This window comes from Euleptes europaea, chromosome 7, assembly GCF_029931775.1.
Source record: "Euleptes europaea isolate rEulEur1 chromosome 7, rEulEur1.hap1, whole genome shotgun sequence".
In the NCBI taxonomy this organism is placed as follows: domain Eukaryota; kingdom Metazoa; phylum Chordata; class Lepidosauria; order Squamata; family Sphaerodactylidae; genus Euleptes; species Euleptes europaea.
The window spans coordinates 71,769,342-71,789,110 of record NC_079318.1 but is presented as its reverse complement, the minus strand read 5'-3'; the positions used below and the strand labels follow the sequence as shown (position 1 = coordinate 71,789,110).

The window sequence follows — 19,769 nt, the reverse complement described above, 5'->3', positions numbered from 1 at the left end:
GTGAACAAAAGGAATTTTAAGCCACTAGAGCAGGGGTGTCAAACATAAGGCCCGAGGGCCGAATTCGGCCCCTTGAGAGCTCTTATGCAGCCCAGGAGTCATCTGAGACAGCCACCCCACCCATTCTCAATCTGGGCCGGCAAGGCATGGCCCGGCCCAACTGAGTGACATTTATGTCATATCCAGCCCTCGTAACAATTCAGTTTTACACCCCTGCACTAGAGATTAATAGAGAAGCCTTTCCAAGTAAGGGTGCTCCATGCTCAATTCAGATATCCCAGACCTAGGAAACTGCTGGAGGAGAACATCTCTCATGCTAACAGATCCTTAGATCCTTTAGTACTTCCTTCTAAGTAATCATGCCTTGGATTGGGCTATGAGTGGTTAATGTGATTTCTTGGGGGGGGGGGACTTTTAACAGGCTGCTGAATATAACACAGCCATTGAGTTAGAGAAAGAACATCAGAAAGAAACGGAAAAGCAATTGGAAGAATCAGAGCATTTAGTGAAGGAGAAGATCCAGTTGCTTGATGAAACCATATGGCACTATACAAAAATACTTCAAGAACAGCACACACAGGTTTGTCAAAAAGGAGAACTTGTCTCGCTTGCTTGAATGTTCACTTGGATTGGATCCTCGAGGCACTTCACAGTAAAATTACATTCAGATACGAAGATTTCCTTACATATTGTTCAGTATTTATTAATCGGAGTGCAATTTTGCTTGCTTTCTTGTATTAGCGTGCAGAGCTTATGCTTGAAATGAAAAAACAGAAAGCGGTAGATATAAGGAACAGAGAAGAAAAGATTGCCAAGTTAAGACAATACATTTCTGATACCTTCCAGGAAAAATCCCGGTACGATGCATGCAAAATGTTTGAATGTGCATTCCTAGCCTGAAAACGGTGTCTTTTGAATAATTACATGTAAATCTAATCTTGCATGTGCAGCAGCTAAGGCGGCAGTTCCTGACATTAGGATGTTGAAGGTTCATTGAAGTCAATAGAATTTAAGCAGACTGTTCAGAAACTCCTGTGTATGGGTGATTGGGAGGGGGAATTCTTTTGAAATTGGCTAGCCTTTAGTGTTGTGTGGTTTTGAATATGCCTAATTAGTTGAGTAAGTGGGTTTGTCTATGCCCCCATTGTTGGAGTGCCCTTGATATCTTACACCCAGCCTATCTTCCATGAATGCCACTGCAATTCTACAACAATTTATCACACTCAACTTTATATTTTATTTTTATTCCTGAATTTCTAACGTACCTCGCCCATTCATTTAAAATGGAGAACCAGAGTGGTGTAGTAGTTGGCTTGATGGACTAGAATCAGTTGGAGAAATTTAGAGCACAGTGTTGAGGCTGGAGCTCACTGTTCTCTTTCGCTGCAGTCTCAATAGAACACGAGCTCCCACTATATTGTGTTAATGAAAATGATAAGCAAAATCTATTAGGCATGTGAATTAATTGTAGGTGGCCTGTCTGATCGTGACAGAGACCTGGTGTGAGCTGAGGGTGCTGGACAGATTGCTCTTTGTAGCCATAAGGGATTGTGTTTGTTGTGATTTCTTTCTTCCCTTGCAGGGAACATCAACAACAGATGGATGAATTAAGGAGAGAACTAAATACATTTATAGAGAAAACACACATTCTTAAAATAAAGCTTGAAAAAGAAATCAAGTCTAAAAAGGTGAGACAAGGGGAATATGCTTTAGGGCACAATACGAAGAGTGTTCAGCAACTGAAAACCAGTGGAACTGAGGCCTGAATGAGGTGGTTAATTTGTGTCTGGACAGTATAATTTATACTTCAGGTGGGGTAACACTTGATGGCATGCTCCTCCATGCAAAAAGTTCCCTCCACATAGAAAACTAGATATAAAGAAGTTCCAGCTAACTTTTCCCGAACATGCTAGTTTTCGGTGCATGGAATTTGTAAAGGTACAGGAGCACTGTTCTACAAGCCTCCACCTTGAACACATGAAGCTTCCTTGTATTGAGTCAGACCATTAATCTACCAAGGCCAGTATTGCCTACGCTCACTGGTAGTTAGCTTTCCAGGGTCTCAAGTGGAGGTCTTGCACATTCGTTTAACTGAAAGTGCAAGGGACTGAACCTGAGATCACCTGCATGCAAAGCAGATGCCCTATCTCTGAACCACAGCATTGGCCACTGTACTTGTACAGACCTGATTACCTTAGGGGGAAATAGACCGAAGTTCCACAAGAAGCACACAGAATCAAGATGCCATTCTGTACTGTTCTGTCTTCAGTGTTTTCAGCAGCCTTTGGCTGGGATCCAAACAACAGCAAAACTAGTTCATCATGCCAAAGAGTGCTTTGTGGCCATTTTTTTATGTGTGTACCTACTACTGGGGACATATTGCAGATTAGTGACTGTGTTAGTGGACTGCCCAGATCATTGCTTAATAGTCTCCCTACTTGAAAGGTAGTCTCAGATATGGTACTGAATTGCCCTTGGTGGTTTCAACATCCGTGCAGATGCAACCTTGATTAGTGTGGCTCAGTACCTCATGCCTTCTGAAACAGCCCTAAGTACCACATTCACCACTTATGTGGCAGGCCTTACAGATGGATGAATTAAGTCAAGACTTCTGTTCTGAGTGACTCCAAGTTATATGGCTTCTCAGAACCCCTGCATAGGTGGGGACCCATTAACGTCCTTCATCTGCACAGCCTGATGGATCTGGATGGTTTCCTGATCACTCTAAGAGCTTTCCTGTTATCAAAACTGTTGAAGCTCTGATAAATCGCTGGAATATGGAAATGACCCAGGCAGCTGACATGATCACTCCTAACATCCTAGTCCCTTCTCACAGAGCCCAGCTGGCTCCTTGGTTTACTGAGATGTTTAGGTCAATGTATTAAATTGCAAGATGACTGGACATAGGTGGCAGAAATTTTACAAGGAATGTGCTCAACTGCAGACGAAAGTACACTTTCACGACAACTGGCAGTGATGGTGGAATACAACAGGAAACATTTACCGACATTTTGATTTTCATCACAGAAATATCTTTATGGAACAGCCCATTAATGAACATTGCATGGCTTGAAGTGTGCTTGTAAAGTGCTGTCAAGTTGCAGCCAATTTATGGCAACCCAGTAGGGTTTTCAAGGCAAGAGACTAACAGAAGTAGTTTGCCATTGCCTTCCTCTGCATATTGATCCCAATGTTGATGCAGTGTAAAAGGAATACTCCCAGAATAAGAGATTTATTCTACTCAAGTTTCAGTGAAATTTAATAGACTTATACAAGTTAATCCAACTTCATGATAAACTCTTTAGTAAAATTTAACTTAACCATTTTCATTCTGGCTCCACTAAACCTAATACAAAGGATCAGAGCCAAGGTTCACTATGCATACTTACCTCATCATATGCATAGTATGACACTTACAGTGATTTGTTAAATAAAGTCCAACAAGTACAAAGTAAGATAAAGACTGCAATCCCAAACAGATTTACCAAGTAATAAATCCCATCCAGTGCATTGGTATTTACTGCCAAGTAAATATGACCAGGAACAAGCTTAAAGTTAGTCAGTTAATACTGATTTTTCCCCCCTAACCAAATATTCTTCGGCCCACTTTTGTGAGAAAAAATAACCATAAGTGTAAGGATTTAAGAAGTTAGAAGATGTGGAATCAAAGTACATTTGAGAAGTCTCCCAGTTTGAATTTTCAATAGACTGGACAAAGATTTATCCTGTTAAAAAAGCAAGTATTAGATACATACACATACCTACCTCAATTTCCTAGAACATTTCAGTCACCCCAATTTCCCTTTCATCACCTGACAAAGGACCTTCTGCCAAGAAAGTCATCAATTTCTAGTAATCTGAACAGTCAGTGTAAAATGAGCATGCTTGTTCAAGATTGGATTGTCCTGGTTTGGCTAATTTTTCATTCTTCTTTTTCACAGTGACTTTAATCTCATTGAACAACAAATTCAACATTTTCTACCAGAAGCCATTGCACCGCTCAATTTATTTTAAACAGAGGAAGAGGTCAACATTATTCTCAGCACAATTATCAGTTTAGCAACTCTAGCTGGTTTTGCAAACCTCCCTCCAGCAAAACTACCAGATCTGCTACTTTAAATGTTCACTACCTGCACTGTAATTTATTGCAGGAAACCAAATTGCTCAGAAGTGAATGGAAGTAATGATGTTAAAAGTTATGAGAATGCTAATTGTCTTGCAGTGAAAACTGAGGATAAGGAGACCTAAAGAAGCATTTTGATTTTTTTAAAAACCCTCATGATTCCAATTATTTTATCAGAATTAGTACTTTCCAGTTTTGGATTATCATTCATTTTAAGTTGGGCTATGGAGAAGATTAATACCGGTAGAAGTATTAAAATCCCCCCCCCCCCCGCCAAACAGTTTTCCAATTGTTAGCCTTATGTTTCTGAGCTTTAGAAGAAAAATCCTCATAATATGCTTAGAAATTCACGGAAAACACCACGTTTCATTCAATTTTGCTATACACCACCACGACAACATATCCAAATGGATTCTTCAGTGTGAGGGAATGAATTTAAACATGGAGCTATCTCTAGAACCTGCAAGCACTGCTGCTTCTGTCAAGAACCACCTGATGCCGTGAGTTCTTCATTCTAAAACTCGCCCAAGCCTGAGATACTAAAACTGACACCAGCTAACTGAATCTAGCCATCCAACATTAAATGAACCAAGCACAACATTATGGACAATAATGTTGTTCCCTATATCTCTTCCAGGTTTGAATAGCAAGTTACCTGGATACGGTCAACAACAGTGTTCCACTACATCACTATTCAATGGCTACCTACAATATTACTGGTAAGCACAATCCAATCTCTTTGATAAAACTTCAGATGTATCAAAGATCCTGTTTGTCTTCACCAAGCCCAGGAGAGTCGGATGTGGCAGGACCTTTATTTGTTTCCACAAACACCGACTCAAAGGCAGCTTCTTGCTCTTCTAAAGTGTCAGCAGCTGTAGCTCCTTGAACTGAAGTTGTGTTGGTAAACACTGGCTGCTGTTCCATAATCTTCTCCAATCCTGAGGTTCTCCTACCTTTCCTTTTGCCAAGTATTCTGACATAATTAGCTGGTACAAGTCCTGTTGTCTGGCCATCACGGCTAGCCAAAAGCCAGCCACGCATTTTGGGCTGCCGTTCTGATAACGAAAAAGAAACTTTGAGTTACAAATTCACGCATACTGACACATTGGCTTAGTTCAAACATAACAGCACATCACGATTTGTGCAGAAATGTTCAGGAGGGGATTTTTATAAAGGGGTTAGAACTGTAACATAATGGAGAGTCCAGGAGGGAGCTTTTATAAGGGAATAGGATTGTAATCTATTGCAGTACTTGTTGCATATATAATTTTGCTTTTACTGCACTGCCTTTGTCATCTACTTTCTGCAGTGTTTATGGTATGTCACGTCTAAGACAATTTTCTGTTCGCGTTTTTAAAAATTCTGTAATCCTTGATCTATTGCATTGTTTACTGGATGCCTCACACTGACTGAATGTTTTAATATTTTGTAATCCGCACTGAATTTCGCTAAGAAAAGCAGTCTATAAATAAAGTAAACAAATAAATAAAATTAAAATTAAAAAAATGAATTTGTCATTCCACTACTTAGCCTGGAAGATCTTCAGATTCATGCACTCTCTCCCCATTCTCCCTATACACGCCCAGCTAATGAATTATTTCTGCTTTTGTGTCTACCCCATAGTTTACCATTATGTACAAGATGGCAAACTATGGCTTGTGTTTTTCCTTGGAAACCAGGAATCCAATCTGGGAATAAGCCATTGTTTGACAACCTGATTCACAAGGAAAGTGTAAGACATCATTCGCCTCCTAGACAAAAAAGCAAGTGATGGTTTCCACAAAAGCAAAAAACAATTCCTCAGCTGTTGTGCACAAGGAGAAAAGCACGCATAAGTGGAGGACCCCCACCCCCGGATCCTTAATCTCTGAGTAGTATACTATTACCATTGAACCAAGCCTGAGTTCTCCAAGCATTTGGAAAACTCAGCAAAGACCAGTTTTGCTTGATTTTGTGCAGGACTCCCAGGTTTTTCAAAACACAGTGAAAACCCATCTGAAGGATACCTGAGATATAACAATTAAGTTAAATGATGAAAAGGCCAGTATTTAATAAAGCATTAAGAATACACAGTGTCTCATATTCAAAATGGGAAGGATTAAAAATGACTGGCAATTTTTTGAAATGGAAAAACATTTTCTACACATCCTTGAGTTACATATTAAAGTAGAAGAAGTGGACAGCTCAATTTTGGACACCCGGAATAAGACCTAAAGTTCAGCACTGTGCATATGAAGCTTTATTATAGTGAGCACAGCCATCGGTCCATCTACCCAATGTTGCTCCCTCTCAAGTGGTTGAGGTTTTCCTCAACCGCTTGAGACGCTGGGGACTGGGTTTTGCATGCAAAGCATATGCTTTGCTCACTGAGCTATGGCCACTCTACAAATTACAACCTAAATACCGTATGCTCAAAGCAGCCATGAAAACCAAAATAAGTTTTATTTTAATCTATACTCAAGGTCTGTATTGTATTGCTTCAAAAGATTTTGTGATAATACTCAAGTGTGCAGCAGCAAATAGCTGACCTGACCTAAAGTCAGTGTGCTAAAGGGTCTCTGACTGCCCCTTGCTGAAACTCGACCTTGTCCCAGAAAGAGACAGGGCAGGCAGAAAGAGAGAGTAGAAAGGAAGAGGCAGGGGACTCAGAAGGCAACAGACCAAGATCATCAAGACAGCGAGCATGGGGAGGAGAGGGGCCTTGGACAATACTAGGAGAGAATGACTTGAGCAACCCCAAAGAGTTAAGATGAGCAGCCAGAGGAAGAAATCTAAAAGGGGAAGAAAATACCCAGAAGAGAGAAAGAGCAGCAGCACATGACCAGGAGTCACAGAAGAAGGAAGGCTGAAATTAATATATTGGTCTGAGATAACCAATCAGATTATTGGCAGTAGGCCTATTCTACAATTATACTGGCACAAGATTCCTTTACCAAGATCAGCTAAAAGACATGGTTCCACACCCCAGAGATTAACCAGGTTGCCTCCAAAGCTCCCCAACTATTCATGGCATATTCAAGTTGAGCCAAAAAATGTTTTTCTAAATGTCTCATTTATTTTAAAGCACCACATATATATATATATATAGGGGGAAATGCACAATAATTCAGAACTACCTTACCTTTGGGTGCTAATTTTAGCATTTCACCTGCACGGAAAGACATTTCTTCCTCTGAAGCAGCATTGAAGTCATACTCTGCTCTCCCAACAATATGATCATCCTCTCCACTTGCCCAGTTACCGGAAGCTGTTCCACAAACAAGGGTGAAAAGTAAATATAACTCAGCTGGATTAATACAATGCCTTGAGGATGAGGAGAAGGAGTAGGAGTTGGTTTTTATATACTGACTTTCTCTACCACTTAAGGAAGAATCAAACTGGCTTACAATCACCTTCCCTTCCCCTCCCCAAGCTACAGCCGACACCCTGTGAAGTAGGTGGGGCTGAGAGAGCTCTAAGAGAGCTGTGACTAGCCCAAGGTCACCCAGCAGGCTTCATGTGTAGGAGTGGGAAAACCAACTCGGTTCACCAGATTAGCATCTGCTGTTCAATGTGGAGGAGTGGGGAATCAAACCCGGTTCTCCAGATTAGAGTCCACCGCTTTTAACCACTACACCATGATGGCTCTCATGAAGTGGCTAACAGAGGTCCCCAGCCTTTTGGAGCCTGTGAGCACCTTTGGAATTCTGATACAGTATGGTGGATGCAGCCTCAAAATGGCTGCCGCAGGATGCAGAGCCAGCCATAAAATGATTCCCACAGCTTAACATCAGTCACACACTGAAGATCCTTGTGCTGTGGTGGCAGCTGCTGCCAATGCTACATTTGAAAAAATATACACAGCAAATCAAATCTCCAATAGCCTATCAGAAGCCTAAAAACACTTGGCGGGCACCAGAAAAGGTGTTAGCAGACACCATGATGTCCACAGGCACCACACTGGGAACCCCTGGGCTAAAGCCTCTGAGTTAATATGGGGGAAACCCAGTTCACATCCCAGTTAAGCTCCAGGGGGACACTGAGCAAATTCTTAATTCTCAGCCTAGCACTATCCCAAGCAGCCTTACCCAGAAATCCCCTCCTCCAAAAAAGCTAGTATTGCAAAACTGTTTTACTAGCCAATGTCCCCAGAGATATCCAATAGCTGTCATTTGTGGACAAAAAGGGGGGTGGGACCCTCGTAACTGCAGGACCATCTTTTCCTACATGAGGTTACTCACCAACTACAATTATCTGAGTTTTAACAGGACCTAGTCTGTAGGATACCTTGATGGCAGTGTCTGATTATTTTATTCTGTTGGCTTTATATTGGAAAAAGGCTGCCTTGCAATATGTGGTGTACGACATAGTTTTATTGTTTGTAAAGGGCCTTGAGCTTGCTGCTAGCAAAGAAACGCAATATATACATATGTAATTAAATTATTGACTGCAAAAATATAGCCCTATACCTCTTGATTGGTTCGTTCATATAAATGCTACCAGAAGGGGTTCCACTTGATTACATTCTAGGAAGCCTCTCTCCAGCTCACAGATGATCATTTTAACTCTTAAATTACAAGTAGAGAACAATCCTTGCACATCCCCACTTATTTTGAGTGAATATGATACACCTTGCCAGAATTAGTAAAATAGGCCTCTATTTAATATATGCATGTAAACATTAATTCTATCCCAAGGACCAGTCATACCCAGGATTTGAACCTGGAGCTTGAATTGGGTTTGCAAATTAAAATGGGAAGCCTGGCTAGAATTGGTGCAGCTGCAATGCTGATGCATGGTTAAGGATGAAAAGGGAAGGGAAGAAAGAATTGGCACCAGACATGGGAGAGGGAGGGAGCATACATTCCTAAGGCTGCCATCCACACTGTGCAGGGAGCCAACATTACATCTGTATCAGGCCATTCATACCAGCCTGATAAATAAAGCATCCACCTAGTAATCTGGAGCAAGTGAAAACTTGCCTCCAGGGCAATTTTTACCAAAGTTGGTTTTGTAAGGTAACAAATGACTAACATATCCATGTGTGAGCTCATGGGCTAGTAAATGAGCTTGTAAACTGCAAGCAAGAAGCATACCAGATAACCAAGGAAGGGATGCTTCAGTGAATTAGATTTTTTACTTTCAGCTGCCAAGCTTCTCAAGCAATAGAGGTCTGCGTGGACAGCTAAATCAGTAACTTCTGTGGATTTATTTGCAAAACTAACATATTACTATTAGCAGTGAGCAAGTTTGAGCTGACTAATGGACAATACATTCTGCTGAGTCGCTAAACAGCTTCTTGCTTAGCATGACGATTTTAAATGATTATTAAATACAATTGTTTAATGTTATACAAAAATCTTCCTTGTGTACACATTCCAGAAATCAAGGGAAAAATAGCCAAAATTGGGAAAAATTGTAACTTGAAAGCTTTATGCAAGCAGATAAAGATGATAATGTAGTTCTCTTACAAATCACTTCACATATATTACCTGGTTACAATCTTGACAACTTTCTAAGGTAGGTCAATATCCTCTACTTTATTACAAAATTACAGACAGCAGGGCTGGGACTAATAAATGGACTGCCTAACATTGCCACATGAGTTCATGGTTGAGGCAAGATGCAGCCTGAACCAGAGATTTCCTCATCTGTAGCTGTCTTTGAAGCCAAAAGACTGCTAGACAGTTTCCAGGATAGCAAAAATCAGTTTACTAAGACAGTTCTAACTTCAGATTATTACCCTGCAGCTTTGTAGATGAAAACATTGTGCTTATCACATTGCTTCCATTTCTATCATCAGAGAAATCCCCTTTACCTGTTTCTTCATCATCATTGTAGGTGGACAGCAGCTTCCAAATGAGGTAGGGACCACCAAGAACAACAGCAAAGAACAGGAAAATAGGCCAGGATTTTGCAGAGTTAGCTGACTTGTCCTCAGGACCAATGCGAGCCACAGTTCCTTCACTTTCTGCCCACAAATCCTCATTCTCTGAACTTTTCCTCATACCCAGCAACCTCTGTAAACGCCTGTAGAGGAACCTTATAGTTCTGACTAATGCAAAAGCCGAAAACACCTTTGTGAAATGTATTTTGAGCCGGGAGAAGTGATTAGCTACATCCAAAACAGCTCGGAAACTGTTGTAGACAGCAGAAAATGTAGCGTCCATCATCATGCTCACTGAGGCAAAGGCATGTACTATGCTTTCAATGGACTGAAATGCACCACGGCTGCTCTCCTCCGCTTGCTGAACAAACCTGCTGGTAGGAATGTCATCCATTCGAAACCGATTGTAGCCCAAACCACCATATCCATAACTGTAAGGGCTGTAGCTCCCATAAAAGGAATTTCCATACGTCCCATAGCCTGGAGAAAAAGAGCTGCTGTAAGCTGATCTGAAAGTATTCAGGGTATTGTTTCCTGCCTGTTGAGATGGCCTTGGCAAAATTGGAGGGGGCATTCGTATCAGGGTGGGCTGTCCAGGCCGAGTCAACTGGTTGGCAGTCACATCAGCAGATCTAAAATTCAGAAATCCGCAATTAACACACAGAACAAGTTTAGAATAATCCTCTGTCTTGCACTTCTCAAAGCACTCTAAGTTGCATCCTACCATTCCACTCAGCTAAGGGTGGTGTGTTCCAACAGCACATGGCATGTGCTGCTGACAGAAGAGCTCTGGTGTTGGCAGGATGTGCCGTAGCTGAGCGGAGTGGTAGAATACAACCCTATATATTTAACAAGCCGAATTTAATCAAGCTTATGCACATCCCTCTTAACTGGATCCTTTACCAAATATATTATTAAAATGAACACCTTCAAATACTATAAATAATTTCTTGCTATGCAATAAATATGTGTTTAATATCCATTTCTGATCAGCTCTTCCGCTGAGGTTCCCAACACAATACCTCCCAGTAATAGGTTATGGAGGGTTAATATGTAACAGACACTTGCGTTAATCTTTAGCACTTGAACAAGCATGAATTACCCTGGTTTAAAAACTTTCAGTCCTGTCTGGGTGCAATCCACCTTCCACTGTAAGCCCCTGCACCCTCTAGCCTTAAGATCTACTACTGAGGCTTTGCTCTGATTTCTCCATTTAGAAGTAAAGTTGCCAACGATCAGGAGGAGGATCTTTTCTGTGGTGGCTCTGCTTTAGGGATGGTGTCCGCCAGGAAGTTCTGCACGTTCTTCCCTGGTCTCCTTTCACAGACCGAAGAAATCGCTTTTATTCTATTGGACATTTGGAGATTCACATTTCCATAGAGTTGTTTTGAAAGATTTATTTTAATTGATCCCTGATGTTAGCAGGGTATAATTCTGCTTAGTATTGCACTGCTTGTCAGATATATGAAGTACTGTCCTCAGTTGGCAAACTTTATACACATACACATAGTAAAGAGGGTGCCCAAAGGCTCTGAAATATTAGAGTTCAGCATGTCTGTGACCTTGTAGTGCAAAGCTCAAAGGTAGCTAAAATACAAACAGAATGACCTGTAAACAGCAACTGACTTCTGTGCATTGTGCAGGGGGTTGGACTAGATGACCCTCAACTAGATCAACTCTATGATTCTATGACTGATTGTATGCAACAAGGGAACATCCAATAAAGCTGAGTTGAAAGTTCATTTCAAAGGTTAATTGTGCAACGCCCATCTCAATTTTGCCTTCCACAGATCACACCAGATGCCTGATACCAAAAACTAAACGAGGCTGGAAGTACTGGATTGCCTGGAAGAGTCAGAGTACTGAACACACTAACACCTACACTGTGTCATTACTGGGACAAAAATATGATTGCAAAACTCTTAATTTGCAAAACTAATGACGCAGCCTTGCAAATAGGTGCACAAAAGTGACTTGCCATAGATACTTTAATTAGCCTGCTCTCCTACAATATCATTTCATTGATATGAAATATCTGTGATATGCATAGATAGTTTGTGGTCTGAAGGAAAGTAACTTGTAAAGCTTTCCAGCCTAGTTGCCCCAGAATGGCCTCTGGAATAATGGCCTCTGGAATAATGATGTAATTCATGGGATCACTGTGAGAATAAATCAGTAAATACATCAATCTATACTTCTAACTGAGGTGGGTGTCTCAAACTGGACTCTCTTAATTAAGGAAAAAAGACTCAGAGGACCCTGAACTTTAGAGGTAAACTTTAATGAACGCAATAAAGCATCCAAGGAAACAGACAGCATTCAAGGCAATAGCAATTGCAGATATGAACCAAGACAAAACATGTAACAGGACTTCTGCGCAGAAAGGAGGGAGATATGTCCATGAACTTTAGCACACTGCCAGTCTCTCCCTCAACCTACTGTTAAATTACAGACCCCTTTATAGGCTATTATTGTCATGAACTTTTGGAATCCCCTTTAAGTCATAATTAATAGTGTCTAGAAACTAGAATGTCAAGCTGACCCTTTCTGGCAGGGCCTTGCTCTATTCCCTTTTGCCAAGTACTCTTATTTCTCAGAAATGTGCTCATATTTGTTACAAACAGGATAAAAATTATTAGTTTAATTTGGAATATGTTAGAATATTTCTTTGGTTCCTTGCAAAACATTATGGTTAATCTTATGTCTTAGCCTTTTATAGGCCTTTCTATCAGATTCCCCCATCACTAACAACATTTTGTACAGCAAATTCAGGGTTATTTCAGGGGACCACAAAGCTAGAGTCTCAGTTGCCTCTCAGTGGGTTGAATCCAATCAGCTTTTCTGCTGGTGAAAAAGGAAGGAGTCCCCTTTTACCAGTGGGGTGGGAAACCCATGTGTGATGGGAGATGCAATTGGGGGCAGAATTGAGTGAGACTGAACGAAAAAGCTGTCTGGACCCAACCCAGAAGCTGTTTGTTTCTTTTCCCTCTGTAGCTGCTCTTTAGTTTACAGAACGGTCATCAAGAAATAGTGCTAGGTTTATAAAGCAGTAAAAGCTTAAATGAAGTATAAAAGGGGAGTCATGTTTAAGTGGTACCTGTTATAAATTTAAGCCACCAGAAACTATCTCTACTGCTACTGGTCAATCATAGGACTGTCTGTTTAGAAGTTAAGTACCACCAAGTTTATTGGGGCTTATTCTCAAATTAGCACAGAAAGGATTGCAGCAAATGCAGGAATGTTGTGCAACCTTAATTACCCAGGAAAGCATGATAAACACTGAGCACACCCAGTTTGATGAAAACAGGGAAGAGAAGTGGGAGGCAGGGAAAAGGATAAGATTTACAATAACTGCAACCGTATGCATGCATCAACTTGTGATTTTAATGGAGGGGGGGAATCCACTAGCAAAAAATCATCCTGCATGTTGGAATGCACCTGGAGATAGCCAAACAAACAAAAAAGGACAGCAAAGGAATGTGGTGCTGTGGACTGTGTGTTTAGAGATGGGGTTTAGAGATGGGGGAGCACCCAGATCCAGTCCAAATAATGCACGGGAGGAGGGGAATATCTTTTAAAACTTATCCTTGCACAAATATCTCAATTAACATTGCTATTTCAGTTCATAGTATACAAGGTACAATGCAATCCTGCATACAAATTGGCAAAATTAAGCCCCAAAATCTATAAACTCTGATTGGCATAACTGTGCATAAAATTGCATTGTGGGTTACAGAAGATAATCCGATGAAGTTTTGGTATGCCAACTCTGCTCCAAACACACACACACACAAAGTGCACCACGAGGACAAGTCTAACAACTTGATTGTGGGCTTCTCCATCATACATTACATTAATTCTCTTGCAAAAGCTTTGCAATTTAACTGCTGGCCATATTCTGAGAGAAAACTTAACTCTCAGGACTTCACAAACAATTCCAGAGGGACAGACTGCAACAAAAACAACAATGAGTTTTGTAGCATCTTATTCGGTGTGGCCTCAACTTCTGTGGGCTAGGGCCCACTTTGTTCAGCGCTGTAGCCCATAAAAATATGTGCCACGGTATACGTATTACTGTTTACAGGCACCACAAGTCTCACCATGAAGATTATCTTCACTGTATTAACAATCACTTATTAATTGAAAATTCTGCTCAAGTGAAGAGTGTGGAATTTAATAGCATCAATGTACACAATGTCCCCTGTAAAAGCTGGGGTTGGGGGCTAGGGAGAAGAAGCCTGTGTGTAGAAAGAGTGCACCCACTGCTTCGTCCAACGCATTACCACATTTTCACCCCACCCTTCCTCCAAGCAGCTACCCCCATTTTCTTTCTCACAACAACCATGTAAACTGAAGCCAGGCTGTGTGTGTAAAGTGCCGTCAAGTCGCAGCCAACTTATGGCAACCCGGTAGGGTTTTCAAGGCAAGAGACTAACAGAGGTGGTTTGCCATTGCCTTCCTTTGTATAACAGACCCTGGTATTCCTTGGTGGTCTCCCATCCAAGTACTAACCAGGGCCAACCCTGCTTTGCTTCTGAGATCTGGCGAGATCAGGCTAGCTGGGCCATCCAGGTCAGGGCACTGCCAGACTAAGAGAGTCGAAGTCCAATCCTAAATAGAGTTCTAAATCCATTGAAGTCAGTGGGTTCAAAAGGGCTTAAAACTGCTTGGGATAGCACCGTGAGTGTCATCGAACTTACGGGTGACTGTCATCGAACTTCCGGGCTAAGCAAAAGAATTGAACCCAGGTACTTCCACTTGACAGCACTTAACATAACACACAGTTCCATTCAGCAGTCCTACATTCTCCCCAATGAACCACGCCAACTTTAATTTGCGAAGCAAAGTTTCGGGGGGAAAGGGGTCTGCCCCCTCCCCTCCTTGATGAACAAGATTCTCCCTTGCCTCCCCTAGATCCAAACATGGGGAGTTTGGGAGAAGCCTCTAAGGCAGAGTTTCCCAACCTTTTCAAGCGTGAGGACGCCTTGCAATATCATATTTTTCAAGTATGAGGACTATAAATAATGTAAATAGTTGTTTAAAAACATCAAAAAAATTTGCACGCCCATCATATGATAGTAGTTGTACTATTAGTATTCATTAATTAAAAAAAAATATATGTAATGACAAAAAGATCAAAATGTCAGCGCGCCTATGGATTCGCGGAGCCCCTGCAATATCTCTGCACCCCCCAGGGGTCCCCAACCCCCCCAACTCCCCCCCCCCAACTCCTGCTCTAAGAGAGATGGGCGTGCGTGTGTGGCCAGACAGTTTGCCGAAGCAAACTGCCTGGTAGTGAAAGAGAAGGCATATCCTCCACAAAAGTACGAAATAAACAGACCTAAGACACACACACACACCCCCCTCGCTAAGTATGAGGGACAAGAGGAGAAAAGGCTTCTCCCAGATGTGTGTGTCGGGGGGGGGGAGACGGTGACTGCAGCTCCCTCCCCCCACCGACGACTGGCAACGGGAATGCTACCCTCGTTTCAGTTTTTGCTCGTCGGGTTTGCTTTTCCTCCCCCCCCCCGCACCTACCCACCCCCGACCCGCCACTCACAGGCGCCTATTCTCCCACGGCTTGGGCGGCGGAGGTTGGTTGGCCGCCATCATCGCGCGGCGGCTCCGTTGAGCTGCGTCGTCTCCTCCGCTTCCTCAATCGAGCGCCGAGCTCATCGCCCCCGCCGCCAAGTCCACTCCGTCGATCGACTACTTCTGGCTGCGGCTGGCTGACCGAGGCCCCGCTCTCTCGCGCTAACTGCAGAGGGGTAGGAAAGGGCGAGAGTCCAGGAGCGCCTTACGGACTAACAAAAACGTTTTCTGGCAGGGTGTGAGCTTTCGTGAGCCACAGCTCGCTTCTTCAGATACAGCTAGAATGTGAACCCATCTGTCTTTAAGTAGAGGAGAGTGTCTCCTCTACTTAAAGTCTCTCCTCTACTTAAAGACAGATGGATTCACATTCTAGCTGTATCTGAAGAAGCGAGCTGTGGCTCACGAAAGCTCATACCCTACCAGAAAACATTTTTGTTAGTCTTTAAGGTGCTACTGGACTCTTGCCCTTTTCTACTACTGCAGACCGACTAACACGGCTACCCACTGTGAATTATCTTCATGGAAGGCACCACATTTAGCCGTACAGAATGGAAATCCATCAACCTTGTGACAGATGGATTAACATTCTAGCTGTATCTGAAGAAGTGAGCTGTGGCTCACGAAAGCTCATACCCTACCAGAAAATGTTTTTGTTAGTCTTTAAGGCGCTCCTGGACTACTGCTGCAGACTGACTAACACGGCTACCCACTGTGAATTGCTTTGAATAGAGGGACTTTTCCAGCTTGGCTGGAGGCAGCCGCTTCTCATCTCGCGGAACCAGAAATGACTTGGGGAGCTGGAGAACCGGGGCCACCAAATTATCGTTATGACGACTGGGTCTTTTTGTGTTAAATCAGCCAGCCAAACTGCAGCGCTTCTGCACGCTGACTCCGCTGGCCTCCTTTGGAAAAGAGCAAGAGTCCAGTAGCACCTTAAAGACTAACAAAAATATTTTCTGGTAGGGTATGAGCAAAAGCTCATACCCTGCCGGAAAATATTTTTGTCAGTCTTTAAGGTGCTACTGGACTCTTGCTCTTTTCTACGACTGCAGACAGACTAACACGGCTACCCACTGTGAATTACCTGTGAGGTAGGTTAGGCCAAGAAACAGTGACCAATCCAAATAAACCCATGGACCGCCAAACAGTCGTCCATGCTTTCAACCTCTACCCGGAACACATAATCCACAGTAAAACACTTCAGTACAACCACCTTTGATCCCTCATACAAGGACTCTCACCTGATTTAAACCGAACTTTAATTTTTATTCAGAGCTGATATTGTATCGAAATAAAACTTGATTGGTTGACGCTCACCTGGAGGACTGAAAAAGCATTTGTTGGATTACAATGCCGTCCCAATATAGTAAAGGGGCAGATCAACAAAGCCAGAATGTTGCACAGAACTAGCCCGCTACAAGACCGACCCAAGGAAGGTCACCACAGAACACTTGGTTGTCCCCTGCAGTTCACAATATCCAATGTGAAAACTGCTAAAACAGAACTCATAATCCCCACCTCCGAACGGTTTAGAAACCTTACTGGGAAATCCATTCCCCATTTCCTTTGCAACTCTTTTTGTGCTGTAATGTATTTCAATGGAGTCAATGCAAGTCAATCGACATTCCCCGCTCCCATTATCTTCAATGGGCTGGGCAGCCTCTCCCATTGCTTCCAATGGGCTGACTTGTCATTCGTTTTAGCACATCCCCTCAACAGGACCCACTTCAGGGAAAATTTTATTTAACTTTTCATAACAGGTTGTATCATACGGATGCCAGTTAATTTCCTTCTGCTACAGCCCACTCCTTCGTAGATTAGTTGTCATTTTTAATTTATTTTCCGCTTTATACCCCACCCTTGACCCACCTACTTCCTTACGCTTTTGTTTAAATTGTTTTGTTCACCCATTCCAATCCCTTACACAGAAAAATCTGATTCTCCATAACACCCCTCTCTGCTCCAGCGTCTCCCTTTCCCCCTCTCCTATGCACTGTAACCCGCAAGTAGACTATTAATGGGCCAAAGGTGAGATGAAGACCCTCTATCTGAGATCCTGGGGGAGCCGCTGCAAGTCAGAGTAGAAGGCCGTGACCTCGAATAGATTCACAGTCTGATTCAGTAGAGCTTTATGTGACTAGGGTGGGATTTGTTTTTAATGTATAACATGCATAGGGGTTTCTTGTTAGAACTAAGTAAATGTTAAGTGAACCGGCTGCAGGCTTTCGGGATTAATCGGGGAGCCGGAACTATAGTTTCTGGCAGGCTGTTTCCTGCCGCTCCTTGCGCCGATGGGAACCGGAGGGCGGAAGAGGAAGTGGGCGTTGTGGCTTTCAAGTGCAACGGTCAAAGCCGTCCCCCAGTCATCTTTCATTCGGGCGTTGGCAAGGGAACGGTAGGACAGGTGTGCAAGAGTTGCTGCTTTCGAAGGGGGAGGGTCGTACGGGTCATTGTGGTGCTGACTTTGCAAAGAGAGGGAAGGGCGGAGAAAAGCACTGTGCAGTCCTAAGCACGCTTTCACAGAACTAAACCCCATTGACCTGAATGGGGACTTGCTGCCCTTTTAATTCTTGCGACGTTAATTCTCTGAGGCCATTTATTCATGGAAGGTTTTGCCTGGGATTTGCCACTCTTTAGATGCACTTTCCCCCCCATCCATATTCTCAAAACTCAACAGTAAGCCGCCATGCAGAGTTTTGAGAATTCAGATGGGGAAAATGTGCATCTATAGAGTGGCAAATCCAATGCAAAACCTTCCATGAATAAATGGCCTGAGACTTAGGGGAAAGTCGTGTGGGTAAAAAGATAAAACCGGTGAGAGAGTTTTTGTTTCGGGATCCTCTAGAGACCCCGAGGTCTGTAGGCAGCTTGGGTGAGTGTATAAAATAGGTTCGTTTAGGGTGTTCTGTATTTCAGCCACTCTAATGATGATGATGGTGCAGCTCTGTGTATGGTTGATCATTGTTATTATCCTCATCTTGCAGATTGGGGACAGAGGCAAATCACCGAGACTCAAAAGTGGATTGCACAGTGTAAACTGATAGCAGCCCACACAAAGAGAATCTAATAAGCACTGTATAGTTTGTTACAATCAGCATGAGGAGGCAACTGAGCAATGTACTAGGATTACCAAAATCTATTACATTACTAGAAAACAATGACGTGACAACAGGGTAATACGTGTAGCAGTAATATGTCCTATCTGGAGTGGTATAATCCATAGTCCCTCCCCTCTCTTTTGAAAAGCACCTTCCTGAACCATTCTGTTATGGTATAGCCCTATTACCTTTATAGGAAAGCTGTCCATTTTACATAGTTTTTGTATTGACAAGAGCGTGGGCGTTCCTCTGACCTCTTCAGGTAGGCCATTCCCCAGTGGGGACCATAATAAAGAAAGCATGTGTATGGGCAGTTGTTGATCTTGCCTGTTTGCAGGGTGGGACCTGCACAAGCCAGTGTGGTGTAGTAGTTAAACTGTCAGACTAGGATCTCAGAAATCCAGGTTTGAATCCCTACTCTGCCATGGAAGGGCATACCCACATCGAGAGCATTACAGTAACTTTCCTGTGGCATTCAGATGGATAGATCTGCTGAGTATAAGTAGGGGGGCATCTTCCTGGTTTGACAAAGTTGGAAGAAAGCTTGGGGGGGGCAGCTATATTAACTTGCTTCGCCAGCAGTAATGCTGGATCCAGTATAATCCCTGGGCTCTTAACCAAGTGATCAAGGGTCAGCTGAACTCCATCAAAAGTGAGAAGTGGAGCATCCTTCAAGGCCTAGCCTGTCCAACTAGCATTAAGTGTTTTTAAGATGAGTCAAATAACAGCTGTAATAATCAGTGTAATGTACACCCTGCTTCAGAAGTCAGCAAAGAAGGGCTATTGCAAAGTAAATTAACTCAATGTAAAGCAAGTAGTTAATCTGTACAATAAGTGTGCTTATGGCAGTAGAGCTGTAGACATGAGGCTGGGAGAGCTCAGGAAGGGGTTTGTTAAAGAACTGGAGAAATTGGAAAGAAGTAGTATAGCTTCTTGAGCCAAGGGAAGGGTATAATACGGCAGTGAACCAATTGGTAGCTAAGTGGGCAAGATCTGTTCTTTTGAATTTATATGATTTGTTATTCTTCTTCCCCCTCCGAATGCTACAGAAAAAGAGGCTAAGAATCTCTTTATTTTAAAATATAGG

General features: G+C 42.6%; 1 protein-coding gene across 1 annotated transcript; it reads right to left on the bottom strand.

The window, feature by feature from the left end:
• Positions 1–4,691: 4,691 nt before the first annotated feature.
• On the bottom strand, positions 4,692–15,662 carry PEX13 (peroxisomal biogenesis factor 13). Its single transcript, XM_056852693.1, has 4 exons — positions 15,553–15,662; positions 9,924–10,624; positions 7,248–7,373; positions 4,692–5,181 (listed from the first exon to the last, which is right to left on the bottom strand). Exons 1-4 carry the CDS (start codon positions 15,603–15,605, stop codon positions 4,883–4,885), a joined length of 1,179 nt encoding a protein of 392 aa, XP_056708671.1. The 5' UTR covers positions 15,606–15,662; the 3' UTR covers positions 4,692–4,882.
• Between the last annotated feature and the right edge of the window lie 4,107 nt (positions 15,663–19,769).